This window comes from Lissotriton vulgaris, chromosome 3_1 (assembly GCF_964263255.1).
Source record: "Lissotriton vulgaris chromosome 3_1, aLisVul1.2, whole genome shotgun sequence".
NCBI classification, from domain to species: domain Eukaryota; kingdom Metazoa; phylum Chordata; class Amphibia; order Caudata; family Salamandridae; genus Lissotriton; species Lissotriton vulgaris.
This window is the reverse complement of record NC_141689.1, coordinates 1,620,278,840-1,620,292,835: the sequence shown is the minus strand read 5'-3', so window position 1 is coordinate 1,620,292,835 and position 13,996 is coordinate 1,620,278,840. Positions and strand designations below refer to the sequence as shown.

At 40.8% G+C, this 13,996-nt stretch overlaps 1 protein-coding gene across 2 annotated transcripts in view; it reads right to left on the bottom strand.

Annotated features, from left to right (window-relative positions):
- Positions 1–13,996, bottom strand: part of SVEP1 (sushi, von Willebrand factor type A, EGF and pentraxin domain containing 1) — a 1,018,759-nt gene that overhangs the window by 508,166 nt on the left and 496,597 nt on the right. For both annotated transcript variants that reach the window (XM_086962106.1, XM_086962105.1), the window contains exons 13-14: positions 9,725–9,846; positions 6,633–6,741 (exon numbers count right to left, since the gene is read on the bottom strand). In XM_086962106.1, the coding sequence (XP_086818232.1) occupies positions 6,633–6,741; positions 9,725–9,846 (231 nt within the window). The remainder of the gene's footprint in view (positions 1–6,632; positions 6,742–9,724; positions 9,847–13,996) is intronic.

The window sequence follows — 13,996 nt, the reverse complement described above, 5'->3', positions numbered from 1 at the left end:
TATAAAATGTGTATATATACTATACCACTATTGGGATTTTTCAAGAATTGGGGTTGTTGGTTGACTGGGGTGTGAGCCCTGGTCAAGCAAGAGCCATAATCCCTTGTAGGATAGGATGAACCACAAAAAGTCACTAAATTAACCTGTGCTTAACATTGGGGTTACTTGCCACAATAAGCAGGTTGCATAACTTAGAGGCAATGGGTAAAGTAGTTATGCAGGACACAACCAATAAAAGTGAAAATACAGCACAAGAAAAATCACAAATTAAGTTAGAAAATTAGAGTATTTTTTTTATAAATCATTTGACACCAAAACAATGAAGAACCAGAGTTATTAATGTTGTACGCTTTCAGTGAAATCTAGTGCCTAAAAAATCAAAGTGCCAACCGGCAACATCTAGTCACGCGATACCGGGTCAAAGCCGAAAGTTAATGCTGACCGCAAAGGAGGGCAGTTCAGATACAAGTAGTGGATTTGACCCGGTCAGTGCTTACCTTCAGACTTGGAAAGATTCTTAAAGGAAAATGTCTAGGAAGGTACAGGTCAGCGGGGCAAGGCTGCAGGACATGGCCAAGGAGGGAGCCTCGTTGTCGGAGGGCCTTGGGTCAAAGCTGCAGTAAAGATTTCTATGTTCAGACTTAGTCACCGAAATGGAAGTCTAAAAATTCCAGTAGGACAAAGCAGAGGGCTGTAGATGAAGATCCACAAGGTCCGATACCCATGTGGCGAAGGACTATTGAAACAGATTTACTGTTGTGGAGAAGAACGTAACAGGGATGCTTTGTTAGGTGTATATATCTTTTTTCTGGGGGTTGAACCAGGATACTGAGAGATTATACAATGTATTCCTTTAAGATTTTGAGCTTTAATTGGGAAGGGTCAAGGGGTCAGACCTACATGTCCTTGATTGAAAAGACAGATAGTGCTCACGTGGGAGAGTTTAAAAAATACTTTGAAAGGCTGAGGTAACACACATTTACGGCAATATTGAAAGAATGTGGATGAGGAGATTAGGCTGCTGGCCGTGGCTTCTAAGGTAGCTTCACAGATTCACAAACTATGTTATAATGAAAGGGTTGGTATCAGCAGGTATTGGGGTATAAACAACAGGGAACCTTGGGGATGTTGTTAGAGTTCTCATGATATCACATGATTGAGGATTGGAAGGGGCGTTGCACATCCGTTTTTCACATTAGTTTGATTTTTTTTTGCATTCACTTATTGGACTACTTTGAGTATTCATTCCAGGCTGGGGATTTTGTACAGTGGGTTGGGGACAGCATTATGTTTATTTAAGCATGGTTGTTTAAGGGTGCAAGGTGGGATTGACGAGGGGTGAATTACTGGGGGCTGTAGGATTATTCATATAACATAGATAGCTTGTATTCATTTCAGACCCCTGACGAAGGGCCTTTGGGCCCGAAATGCATTGGGTGGAACTACATGAGCCTATTTGGTATGAATTATTCTTCCTCACGTGTCACTGTCGAATGCCGGATGGGCATGCAGAAGGCATTTGAAAATGTTAAATAAAGAATCATGGTGGAATTAGGCTGTCTTCGTAGTGATTAAGAACGTATGGATTAACTCTGAAATAAGGTTCTGACATAAAATATTGGTTTACTATTCGGTTCAAAATTTGAGTACTATAGAAGGAGTAGCCTGTTGTGAGGAAAGACTCCTGCACCAAGCAGTGCGACTGATGGGTGCGTAAGCCACATGCCTTTTTGGATATTTTCTAATAATTCTGTGCCCTTTGGGACAGATCACAGCATCTGTTTGCACGCAATAACATAGTTTCACAAACAAACAACAAAGTAGCTTAAGGGAAGGAGTGCATTCTTTCATCTCCTTTGTTGCAACTTTCTAAAAGTGGCATTTTCAAAATTGTAATGAAATATCCAACCTTACCATTATAAAGAGGGTTTATCATTACAATTTGATAGGTATCAAACATGGTCTATCTATCTGCTCCCAATTAGGAATTAAAGCATATTAAATCTAATAAGGAAGCTCCAGTATTATCCTATGGGGCGGGTAGGCCTCATAGTATTAAAAAATGATTTTAAGAGTTTTCACTACCAAGACATGTAAAACATAAAAGCACATGTCCAAACTTTCAATTGCACAGCACCCTGACAAATAGGATACCTAGGGCCTACCTTAGGGGTGGCTTATATGTAATAAAAGAGGGGTTTACGGCTTGACAAGGTGGTTCCAATGTCAAGTCAACATGGCAGTGTCAAACTACATTCAGGCTGCAATGGCAGGCTTTGGACTTGCTTTGAAGTGCTACTTCAGTGGGTGGCACAATAAGTGCTGCAGGCCCACTCTAACATTTTATTTAAAGTCCCTGGGTTTATGGTATACCACTCTACAGGGCTATAATAAGTACATTTTATATGCCAGGCATGTTAATACCAATCAAACCATGTTTAAGGGAGTGAGCATAAGTGCATTAATACTGGTTGGCAGTGGTTAACTTCATCGAGTCCTAAGGCCAACAAAAATTCTTTCAGCAAAAATTGGAGTTAAGTAGGCAAAAGGTTTGGGGGGAAGAGCATCCTAAAGCTGAAAGGTCTAACAGAATTGCAAATATCATTTGTTCACTACTATAATAAGAAATGTACAGTGCATTTCAAAGTATATCATCAAATTGAGAAAATATCAACACGCTCATTTCAGTTTTAATAACCTTGATTATAACGTTATGTGTCTTTCACATATAGTGGAGTGCAGGGCCTCCTTCACTACTGACTGCAGCTTTTCCAATGCTGGTCACTTTACCCATCTGCTATTTCTAGACACCTGGCCATGAGAGAAAGAAGATGATCAAGGTAGGGAGGAGCTGAAAGGATCTGAAGGAATTGAAACAATAGTAAAAGAGTAATAGGAAATGTTGTGTTGTCTTCACAATCAGCCCATTGTCATCACAATCTGTCTGAATTTTAACCTATTCCAGATTGCATTGTGTGTCAAATGTGATAGCTAATGTAGGCACAGTCCAGCTCTCATCATCTTATGCTGTCCTGATTTATACTATTCCAGGTTTGGTATTTGCTCAATCAAGGCAAAGTGCTTGGCATGTTTCTTCCTATGGATTACTGTTTTACACAGTGGATAAGGATCTGGTGGTAATGGACAGGGATCAGGCAACATTATTGAAAGCATACTCCGTGGGAGCAGCCAATGAATCAAGATATAGTGATGATACAGGGCAGAGTTAGAACTTTTCCTTACTTTCACAATTGTTGATTAGCTATGGCTATTACGGAAGGACGTTTTCCTAGATTAATTGCAGTTGCTACAACCTAGGAAGATTTCCTTTTAAGGTGACAACATTCAGTGTGAAATTATAACCCTAATAGATAGCAGATCCTGTTGCATGTTTGTAAAGTATATTGTCACAGGGATGAGCAAAACTTGCCTACAATACCAATGTGTCCAAAAGACAAAATGAAACAAGTATTGCACTTCGTATTTGCAACTTGTTGTACCGGCTGTTTTTTCCTGCTGCGAGATGTACAGTGGTTTAAATTAACTCTCCCAGAATTGAGCGTGATGTATAGCAAAACTCAGTGAGTTTTAGTACTTATTGAAGAATTATGGGTAGGCCCCGCATATAAATAGTCCAATGTTTGTCATATTAACTCTTAAAATGGCAGCAGTAAAATGTACAAATTTTGGCAAAAGGAATGCTTTTCAAAGGAGGAAAATGACACACAGAAGCATATGTAAGAATGACTGGAAGTCTTCGATCTTGCTTGTAAAGAAGATTTTTGCATGATGTCTTCATTTTTTGCATGCTTGATACAATTCTGGCGCATGGAAACAATGAGTGTGGTGAATGTGCTAAATGGAATAAGGCACTGACAGTACCCAATACAAGGATGAAAGTGCCTAAGGAATGCCAGATGGATTGTCTAGAAGTGTAGAGAGGGCAGAGAGGATTTAAGAGATCATTGAGAGGTATTGTGGGTTTGGTCAGTATGCGTGTAATTTGTATCTGAAAAGACTGGAGGATGAGGGCAGACTAAGATGAGTTACTGAGGTTTGTGATTTATGTCAGGAGGGAATAGCCTGCAAAGATGGGAAGGAAGTGGGTATGTGCTAGTAGGCGGAGGGCAGAGAGATGAGGACAATAAATGGAATAATGGGGCAGGAAAAATAATGTTTATATTGAGGTATCTCTAGAAAACAAGTCATTTGGAGTTGTGGATTGTTAAGTAGAAGGTCAGGTTCTTGAAAGATAAATTGCCAATCATGGAGGGCCCAATTCACAAAAGTAATCTGAGAGAAAATCTTAACTTTACGACTTTCGGTATTCACAGAAGGCATTTAGGAGTACTAAAGTTAGGTTTTTGTCTCAGTTAAACTTAAGTTTTGGTATTAAATTAAACTTAAGACAGACTTAGGTTTAACTGAGACAAAATCCTAGTTGTAAAGTTAGGATTTTGTCTCAGATTACTTTTGCGAATCGGGCTCGGAGAAGGGTGCAGAAGGGCACTATTAAAGTAATGGACTTGATATGTAATCTTCAAGAGGGGTATTGTTGGGCAGAAGTTAGGAAGAGATTGGGAGGGATGTTGAGAATGATTTTATTTGCATACCATGTAATTTACTTCAGATCGTAAGAAATATGTGTGCCTAATACTAACATCTAATTTTCAGTCTGTCATTCATACATCAATTTTTTAAGTTTAAGTCTAAGATTTAAATCGATTCCTTGACATTTTAGGGAGCCCTTCGTGCTAGTACTCACTATGGCTCATGCATCCACATAGTTCTCCATGTCACCCTATGAAGTCATTATTCTAGCATGCTATATTATTTTAGTTTACATTGTACTAGAATTTATTATTCACTTCCTGATCCACAGAATTAGGGGTGTATTAGGATGGCGGGCGGACGTTTGTCTGCCCGCCACCCTAGCGACGCTGGGACCGGCCGCCAGTGGTGCGGCGGTCCCGCACCGGCAATCAGGATGCCACCACCACGGTGGCGGTGGCATGACCCATCCACAACATTGTGGCGGGCGATGCTCACAGCACCGCCCACCACAATCCCATGGATGCACGTTGTGCATTTGTTTGCACAACGTGGCAGGCACCGCGCGGTGCCTGCCAGAAAGGAACTAATTCGCCTGTATGCTAATATGGATGGCATTGTCTTCCAGACACAGCCACCATATCCAGCCCCTTTTCTGCCCGGTCGACTGGTCGACCGGCGGAAAACCGGAGGATGGTCTTTCCATCCGTTGGGGTCCCCGGCCATTGTAATATGGCGGGGGAAATGGGTGGCGTGCAGTGTATAATGTCCGGCCGCCCAACATTATAATAGACCCCTTAGTGTTCATCCACTTCTTTGCATTAAACCGAGGCCGTGCTCCAAAAAACAGAGCAAATTAAATATAGGAAATACTGATTTAAGTGAAGCTAGCATAAATACCAAGGGCCCGATTCACAGAATGAACTTACTACTTTTGGCATTCACAGAATGCACTTACTACTTTTGGTATTCACAGAATGAACTTACTCATTTTGGTATTCACAGAAGTTAGGACTACTAACTTTAGGACTCCTAAATGCCTTCTGTGAATACCGAAAGTCTTAAAATTAGGATTTTTCTCAATTTAGTAGTAGTAAAGTTAGGACTCCTAACTTTAGGATGCCTAAATGCCTTCTGTGAATACCGAAAGTCTTAAAATTAGGATTTTTCTCTATTTAGTAGTAGTAAAGTTAGGACTACTAACTTTACTACTACTAAATTGAGAAAAATCGTAATTTTAAGACTTTTGGTATTCACAGAAGGCATTTAGGCATCCTAAAGTTAGTAGTCCTAACTTTACTACTACTAAATTGAGAAAAATCGTAATTTTAAGACTTTCGGTATTCACAGAAGGCATTTAGGCGTCCTAAAGTTAGTAGTCCTAACTTTACTACTACTAAATAGAGAAAAATCCTAATTTTAAGACTTTCGGTATTCACAGAAGGCATTTAGGCATCCTAAAGTTAGGAGTCCTAACTTTACTACTACTAAATAGAGAAAAATCCTAATTTTAAGACTTTCGGTATTCACAGAAGGCATTTAGGAGTCCTAAAGTTAGTAGTCCTAACTTCTGTGAATACCAAAATGAGTACGTTCATTCTGTGAATACCAAAAGTAGTAAGTGCATTCTGTGAATGCCAAAAGTAGTAAGTTCATTCTGTGAATCGGGCCCCAAGGCATTTAGATGAAATTAAAAGCAGTCGTCAATTGATTTAACTTAGTCTTAATATTAAGTCTAGGATTCAGTCGGACAGATTTTGAATTTTAAAAGGAATTAAATATTGTTATGTGTAGCAGTTTGTAAAATCACTTCAATTTCCCTTGATTGTTAACCACAATTTTTGTAAAAACTGAACCTTTCGCATAGCAACCAAGGTCACCCCCTGTCAAGTGAGTTGTAAGTAGGAGTTGCTCAATATATGCACTAGTAAGACATTGGTTCTCCAACCAAGTATTAGTGAGAGAAAGTTATGTGAATGGCATAGGTGTAAGAAAAAAAAGTGAGTATGCTAATTTGATCTTCTGTAACATCACATGTTGGTCTACTGTAAAATGTGGTGCTCACTAAATTATTAAATTACCAATTGCAAAGCCATTTTCATAATCATAATTATATTCCAGGCACTGCTTCTGGGACAAATCCTCAAGTCGGCAATCAATGTCGTCAACATCACTGCAAAACGTAGGAACCTGAAAACATAATGGCATTAATATTAGAACCATTTAGCCTAAATTATCCCGCCATCCATTTATATAAACACATGCAAGCAGAAAGGGAGATGAAGCTACAATGCTGTTAGAGTCCTACTGATATTATACATAATGATGGAAATAGAACATATTTATTTTGTTTCATCTTGATTGAGAGTTTGGTGAATGGTGTCCTTATCATTGCACATCATTTCCAGCATATTCCAATTGTAACTTTTTGATGATTGGAGACAAGGCTCTGTTTAAAATATCTAAGAAGGAAATCAGGTTACCATTTCCACATACCACCATCACATGTAGCAGGAGTGGTTAACACGGTCAATTTGAAGGGGATGCTTAACTTTGGAGCTCAGACATCTGCCTTTGACTCAGAGGATAGCATCAGCACAAGGCACAGATGTTGTGCATTGGCATTGAGGAAATCTCTATTCAAAACCAACATGATTTGCAAGGACATTAGTCAATGACTGCACAAGTCAACATGTTTGGGTGACGTTTTAAGACCATATGAAGCATCAAGATTGGTGCCTAGTCATCAATCTACCAACTGCAGAAACAACAGCTTATCTGATCCAGGGTTTTCTCACCCCTGTTAAAATACACAGGAGTGAACCTAGTTTGCTACTACTGCTCAATGAGGCATTGCAACTACTAAAGGTGACACTTTTACTAGATGTAGCAGGTTCTTATTTGCATCTGGTTTTTCCTGAGTGCTCCTTTGTCTGCATTTGCTCCTCCCCTTTTACAACCCTCTTGCTTTCAGACTCGCTGTCACACCTCTCTACCAACAAAAGCCTGTCAAACAAGACCTTTCCCCACTAAAATGACACTACTCTTGCCATCAATGCAGAATTCTCCCCTTTTGTCCTCTTGACTGAGTCCCTTCATAGGCCTCCTTGTTGTGTATCTCCACTGCATATAGCTCTGTTCTGGGCCTAAACAGAGAGCATCTTCCTTTCCCAATTGTTACCTCTGGCTCCCACCCCAAGCCTGATACACCAAGAGTATCATTTGATCACCATGCCTCCTGTGGTTCCCACTTCCAGGCCCTCCACTGAGAGCATCACACTTGCCCACTTCTTGCACAAATACTGGCTGGCAACATTGGTGCCACCTACATCTAGGAGCCTGGCTGCTCATCTCCAGGCCTCTGAAACTCAGGGGCCATCTTGATAGCCAGCTGCTCAAAAGTAACTCATAAAACATCAGCTATTTTGAAAAGCCAACAATTGTCCATGCTAGCCACTCTCAAGGAGAAAGTAAAATAATGACAATGGCTATCTTATATCATTATAAGATGGTGTCCAGAGCAATAACTCTGAGAAATTAAATACAAACAAATTACTTCACACTTAGTAGCTATGTTTCAGTTGGGTGCTGCTAATTAAAATTGCGGACAACCATTAAGTTGTAATTAAACATAAAGGACTACTAGACTTTACGACCATCTAGGAATGGTGTACCCTACTTACTGGTAACTTTATAAATGATGTAAAAATGAAACATTTAAAATAAACACATGCACAGTAAAAGGAAGGCTAATAAACCACAAAGTATGTTATTAACACAACTTTAGGTCCCCAAATATTTAGGAGCAAGCAAGTCTCTTCCAGATTACTAGGCAGACAGCAGTGAAGCACCTTGATACGTGCCATCTCCCTCTTCACTAGCTGGCGTTTCACTGTGAGTTAAGTTCCTGTATACAGCACATCCACTGCTCCCGTTGTTTCCAAAGAGCGATCAGAGGATCAGAACAGTTCAACACGTAAATGTGAAGTGCACCACACAATCAGAATTCCAAAGAAAATGAGTAGTCCATTATTTCCATATTGTATCTCAGTGTGACAGTGTGCTGTGTACACAGTAATCTGGAAGAAACTTGCTTGCTCCTAAATATTTGGGGACCCAATGAAGAGTAGGCCAATATTTATACTGAAAATCTATATGGTCCTATAGGATGACTGATGACACGCTTTTGGTTTCAATATTCTAAGAGATAACAATCATGTCCTGATGAAGTCCACATACAGTGGATGAAACACGTTGGCTGTTCTGTGTCATTCCTATGAAAAATAAAGATTACCTGGGACGCAATATGGAAAGAATGGACTAAAATTGTGTGGCATTCTGATTGTGCAGTGGACTTCACATTTACATGTTGAGAGATTCTAATCCAATGATCACTCTTTGGAAACAGTGGGAGCAGTGGAGTGCATTCAACGTTGCTCTCTACAATTCACACTTGGACCTACTTTGGAGAATAAGGAGGGAGGTGCGACTGCTACATAGGCTCGCTGTTTCATTGTTTTGTATACTATCCGGAGCGCGGAGTCTCTGTTCTTGGAAAAGAGCAAATGCCCAAAAAGGTATCAAATAAAGGCTAAACCGGACTTTTTGTTGGTGTAACATGAATATAGCAAATCATTCTGACATTAACATCAGTCAAGACAATAGACACAATTTACAAAGTCACAATTGCACCTTTGTGATATATTATAGCTGCATCACAGATTTACAAATGGGCAGGAGCAACACATGGCCTGGCAGCGAACATCAACCATGCACCACATGTTATATGTAGAAATTATAAAAAGGGTTACAGTAACGCTCATGTAGCTCGGCCCTGGTGCAGGGTTAGACTAGCCCAGAGAGTATGAAAAAGCAAAGATGTTTTAATGTGAATCAGAGATGTAACAGCGTATATATCCCACAACTCCTGGCTATTTCAAGCACATATTTAGCATGACTCACCTAGGTGTGCTCTTCATATGTTGCACAAATATTGCATTCTTTGAACAAAAGCAACTGCACTTTGTGAATTTAGTTATATATACATTTTTTCCAATGCCTGAGAGCATTTTGCTTTAACTGGATGAAAAAATAATGTTGTGAATTTGGCCCCGTATTCCAAGGAACTTAAGTAAGAGGTCAAGAACTTTTAGGAGAGAAGTTCATAACATACCATTTTGCCAAGAGAACTCTGAAAAGCATCCGCAAAGTTTTTCAGAAGGTTGGTGTCATCACATCTAGTTGCCTTATAAAGCATCTCATAGGACTTGTATCCATGGTTTGCAAAGCGTTTCACTGGAAAAAACAACAAGAAACAGGATTGTTTTGCTTATGAACAGTGTATTGATTTACTTTTAATGTTGTCTGCCATGCCCATGAGACGCACATGAAATGCCAAATTAAACAAGAGAAAGAAACCCCACCCTGAGAAGCATTTCAACACTTGTATTCGGTAGATCCCATCAGTGCTAAACTGAGTAGACTTTGTATTTAAAATATATACTATGATTGGAGAATTCTGATATATGTTATATTATGCAAATATGTATAGTTTAATAGTTTCAGAAGAAGACTTAATGTCTTGCGGTGAAGGCCAGATAGGGCTGGTACTGTCAAAAAATGCCTTAATTACAGTAGACAGTGCTTGAGCTTATGAACATCATCCATCAATATATTTCCATAATGTGTCAGCTTTTCAGAATTATATATATGGTCCATGTGAGGGAGAGCCCTGTTCACATATAATACATTCTTTGGTTCCATGTTGCAGGTTGTGCACAGTATCTTACTTTCGACTTCCAGATTATTCTGGGATCAGGACTGCCTTGTCAGGCACAGTGGTGTGGTTCTCTGGAGAAGTGTGGCTCAAAGGTTAGAGCAGCAGACCCTGATGCAGAGGTCTGGCCCGGGACCAGAGTTCAATTCCCCGCCTCGGCTGGTCTTGGGCTCAAAATTCCACGGACCTGATAATTCTCGCCTCGGTGCCTATTCCAATCATGGAGTCCCACTCTGCAACTCTGGGCAATAGCTTGCTTAATCTCCACAACGGCCCCCACTACGCTAAGGATGCCTGGCCTCCACCTTGGGGGTGCCCAGGGGTGGACGCCTCACAGGGAAAGCCAGGATGGGTTCCCCAGCGGTATACGTACAAGCGCCTTGAGACCCTTGCGGGTGAGTAGTGCGGTATACAAGTATCCATTTACATTTACTACTGGCTCACGACTGCAATTGGAGTGTTTGATGGCGCGGAATCCATTGTGCCATTTTTCTACACTCGTGGCATGCACTGGTATTGCACATGGCCTATAATGACCAGGACTTTCTCTACTAGCCTTCCAATTCATTGCTCTTCCACAGTTAGTGACCCGGCTTGTGTGAGTGAGTCGGCAATCACCAGGCTCTGATTCACTTAGGCAAATTCTCCCGATCAGGGATAAGAGTTTTATAAATGTATTAATGTGAGTTTCGCTTTCCACAGTGTAAACATCCTACTACCCCAAAATTCGTGGCTGTCTCAACACATTTACAACAAATTCTAGCTATGGGTGAGAAAGTGTTAAATATTAAAAGAATACTGTTTTTCATGTAACACACGCTTCTTCAAAAAACAAAAGTCACATAAGAAATATGTATTTCAGTAAGCCACAATGCCAGCATCCTGCCTTGAGATGTACACATAATTATAAATCCAGGCTGACTTTTGTTGCTTTATTATGGAAGCAGGATTATGTCGACAAATATACTGTCTACCATGGATGCATCTGTTTATTAAACATGAATGCGTGAACACCTGCATAACAACCTTTCTCTGTTCTTTTTTGGTCTAGTTGTGATGTTAGGAGTCACCTGCATTAAAAAATACATCGTCACTTTGCTATAATAAGTGATTGCACTGCATTGCTCTTTAACAGCAATAAAATAAGCATAACATTTCAAGTCCACAACACAGCTCGAAGCCATGTAATCCACAGATATAACCTTATTTCATTACAGAATATTCCCGGGTACCAAACACAACCAGAACGTGAATCCACTAATCATATATTTCTAGACCGAATATGTTATGTTATGTCAATTTGTTGAGGGCTCGAATCACCCATGGAGGTAAGCTTTATGCCACTCTACACAGCCCCACAACAACGGCAATTCAATGAGTCCTGAGGGCGAAATTAATACCTTCACTTAACTACGCACAACAGGCATTTCCAGGGAAACTGGCAAGAGACCTAGAAAAAATCCACCAATTAGCTTACAAAAAGCTATTCCACCTACCTGCATGCACCAGGAATAATCTAGTGCGGTTAGAATTTAACCTGAACCAACAAAAGCTCGAAGAGAAGGCCTCCCTGAGTAAACACTTCCATCTTACCATGGCGGCACAGAGAACACAATGAAGTCTATTATAAAAAGTATATTTCTGGAATCTGGCAATCCCTGGTCAACTGGCCTTTCTGCTGCCAAAGACATCTTAAAACTTGCAATCGAAAACTGGGACCCCAAGATAATTAAGTATACTGCTATCAAAAGTACAATAAGAAAACAAGTTTGCCTTTGCTCTCGCACCTCAGACTTGGAATCATTGGTATCAAGAGGCTTTCATGAGTCCCAAAGCCTCCCACACACAGAATACAACCCCAAACTTCATCTCACGCAGGCGGTGGGGAGAGAAGCATTACACAGGATTGTTGCGTTTAGATTACATCCTCTCCCCCTTAAAGAATTATACCCCCCGGGTCGACAAAAATGGTGATCATGGAGTGTCAGCTCTGCAAATACAAACATGAGACCCTGGCCCATATCCTACTCTGCTGCCCGGCCCTGCGCCTAGATCGCAGCCTTTACCTTAAACCCATCTTGCTACAACGGGGACTAAAACTGTAAAGGAGGCTATACATCAATTGTATACATTGGACACAGTGAAACATATGGCTATGTTTGGTAAATTTGTACAACAGACTCGCAGGAAGCTCTTGGACCCTTCCGGTTAAGTAATTGGGCAAGTACCTGCGTTGAGCTTCTACCCCGTCTGGAACTAACGGCCTAGCTCATTTACAACAGTCGAATGTGTTAAAAAAAATGTTTTAAAACACATTGGACTTAATGATCATTGAATTTTAGATTTGGATTTTATTGACAATGTTTATGGTTTTAAACTGTTCAATTTTTTAATGGAATGCTCTTATTTTACCTCGTTGTTTTATTGTAATGGTTTTGAGTAACCACACAAATAACATTTATTCATTCATTCATTCCATGGAGGTATCCAGGTGCTGAGCAGGTGTGTAGGAATATGGCAGTTTGGGTGTGTTGTAAGAGAATAAGTAACCACCTGCTCTGCTTTTGAGAATGTGTGGGGGGGGGGGGGTGTGCAAGTGAGAGTGAGGTTGAGTGTAGGTGTCTGGATGGATTGTGAAAGTGTATGTGGTTGTTGAGGTATGCAGGTTAAATGTCATGTAGAGCTTTGTATGTGAGCATAAGGAGTTTGACCTAGCTGTGAATGGGGAGCTAGTGAAACTCTCTTAGGTGAGGTGACGTGAGTCCTGTGGGGTAGTTTGAGAATGAGTCTAGTGCAGCGTTCTGAATGCTCTGAAGTCTGTTTCGGAGCTGCTTGGAGATACAATGCCTTGTCATAGTCAAATATATGCTTGGGTGATGGTTTGTCTGGTGTTCTGTTTAAGCCATCTGAAGATCAGCAGGCAAAGTTCTCTGCATTGACTTGTGACGTCATGTTCAGCTTGTTGTCCACGATGATCCCCAGATTTCTGGCATGGTCAGTCCGCGTTGGTGAGGGTCCTAGTTCTGACACAGGAGCCATCCCTCAGGGACATCTGTTTCCAAAGACCAATACTTCTGATAGTCAGAGTTGAGTTTCAAGCAGTTGGTTCTCATTCCATCTGTTACTAAGCTCATGCAGTTGATAAAGTTGGTTCTGGTGGTGGGTATCTTGTCTGTTAGGGAGAGCATGAGTTGGATGCTGTCTGCATAGGAGAAAATGGTGATGGTTTGGGATCCGCTCATGGTAGCCAGCGGGCTGAGAGATGATCCCTGGTGGACTCTTCATTTAGAGTTCTTGGTTTCAGATGTGAAAGGTGGCAGTCTGTCTCTTTGGGTTCTTTCCTTGAGGAAGGAGAAGAGGGTTCTTGAATGCCAATCTCAAAAGACTTCCGAAAAGTATGTTGTGGGAGACTGTGTTGAATGCTGCGGAGAGGTCGAGCAGGATGCTGGACACTGTTCCTCTTTGGTCTAGGGTGGTCCTTATGTCATCATTTGATGAGTGCAGTTTCGGTGCTGTGGTTCTTTATGAAGCCTGATTGTGTGTTGTCCAGTAGAAGGTGGAGCTCAAGGCGGCTTGTGAGTTGTTTGTTGATGGTCTTTTCGATCACTATTGTTGGGCAGGGAAGGTAGGAGAAAGGACGGAGCCTGGACAATTGGCTTAGGTCAGCTG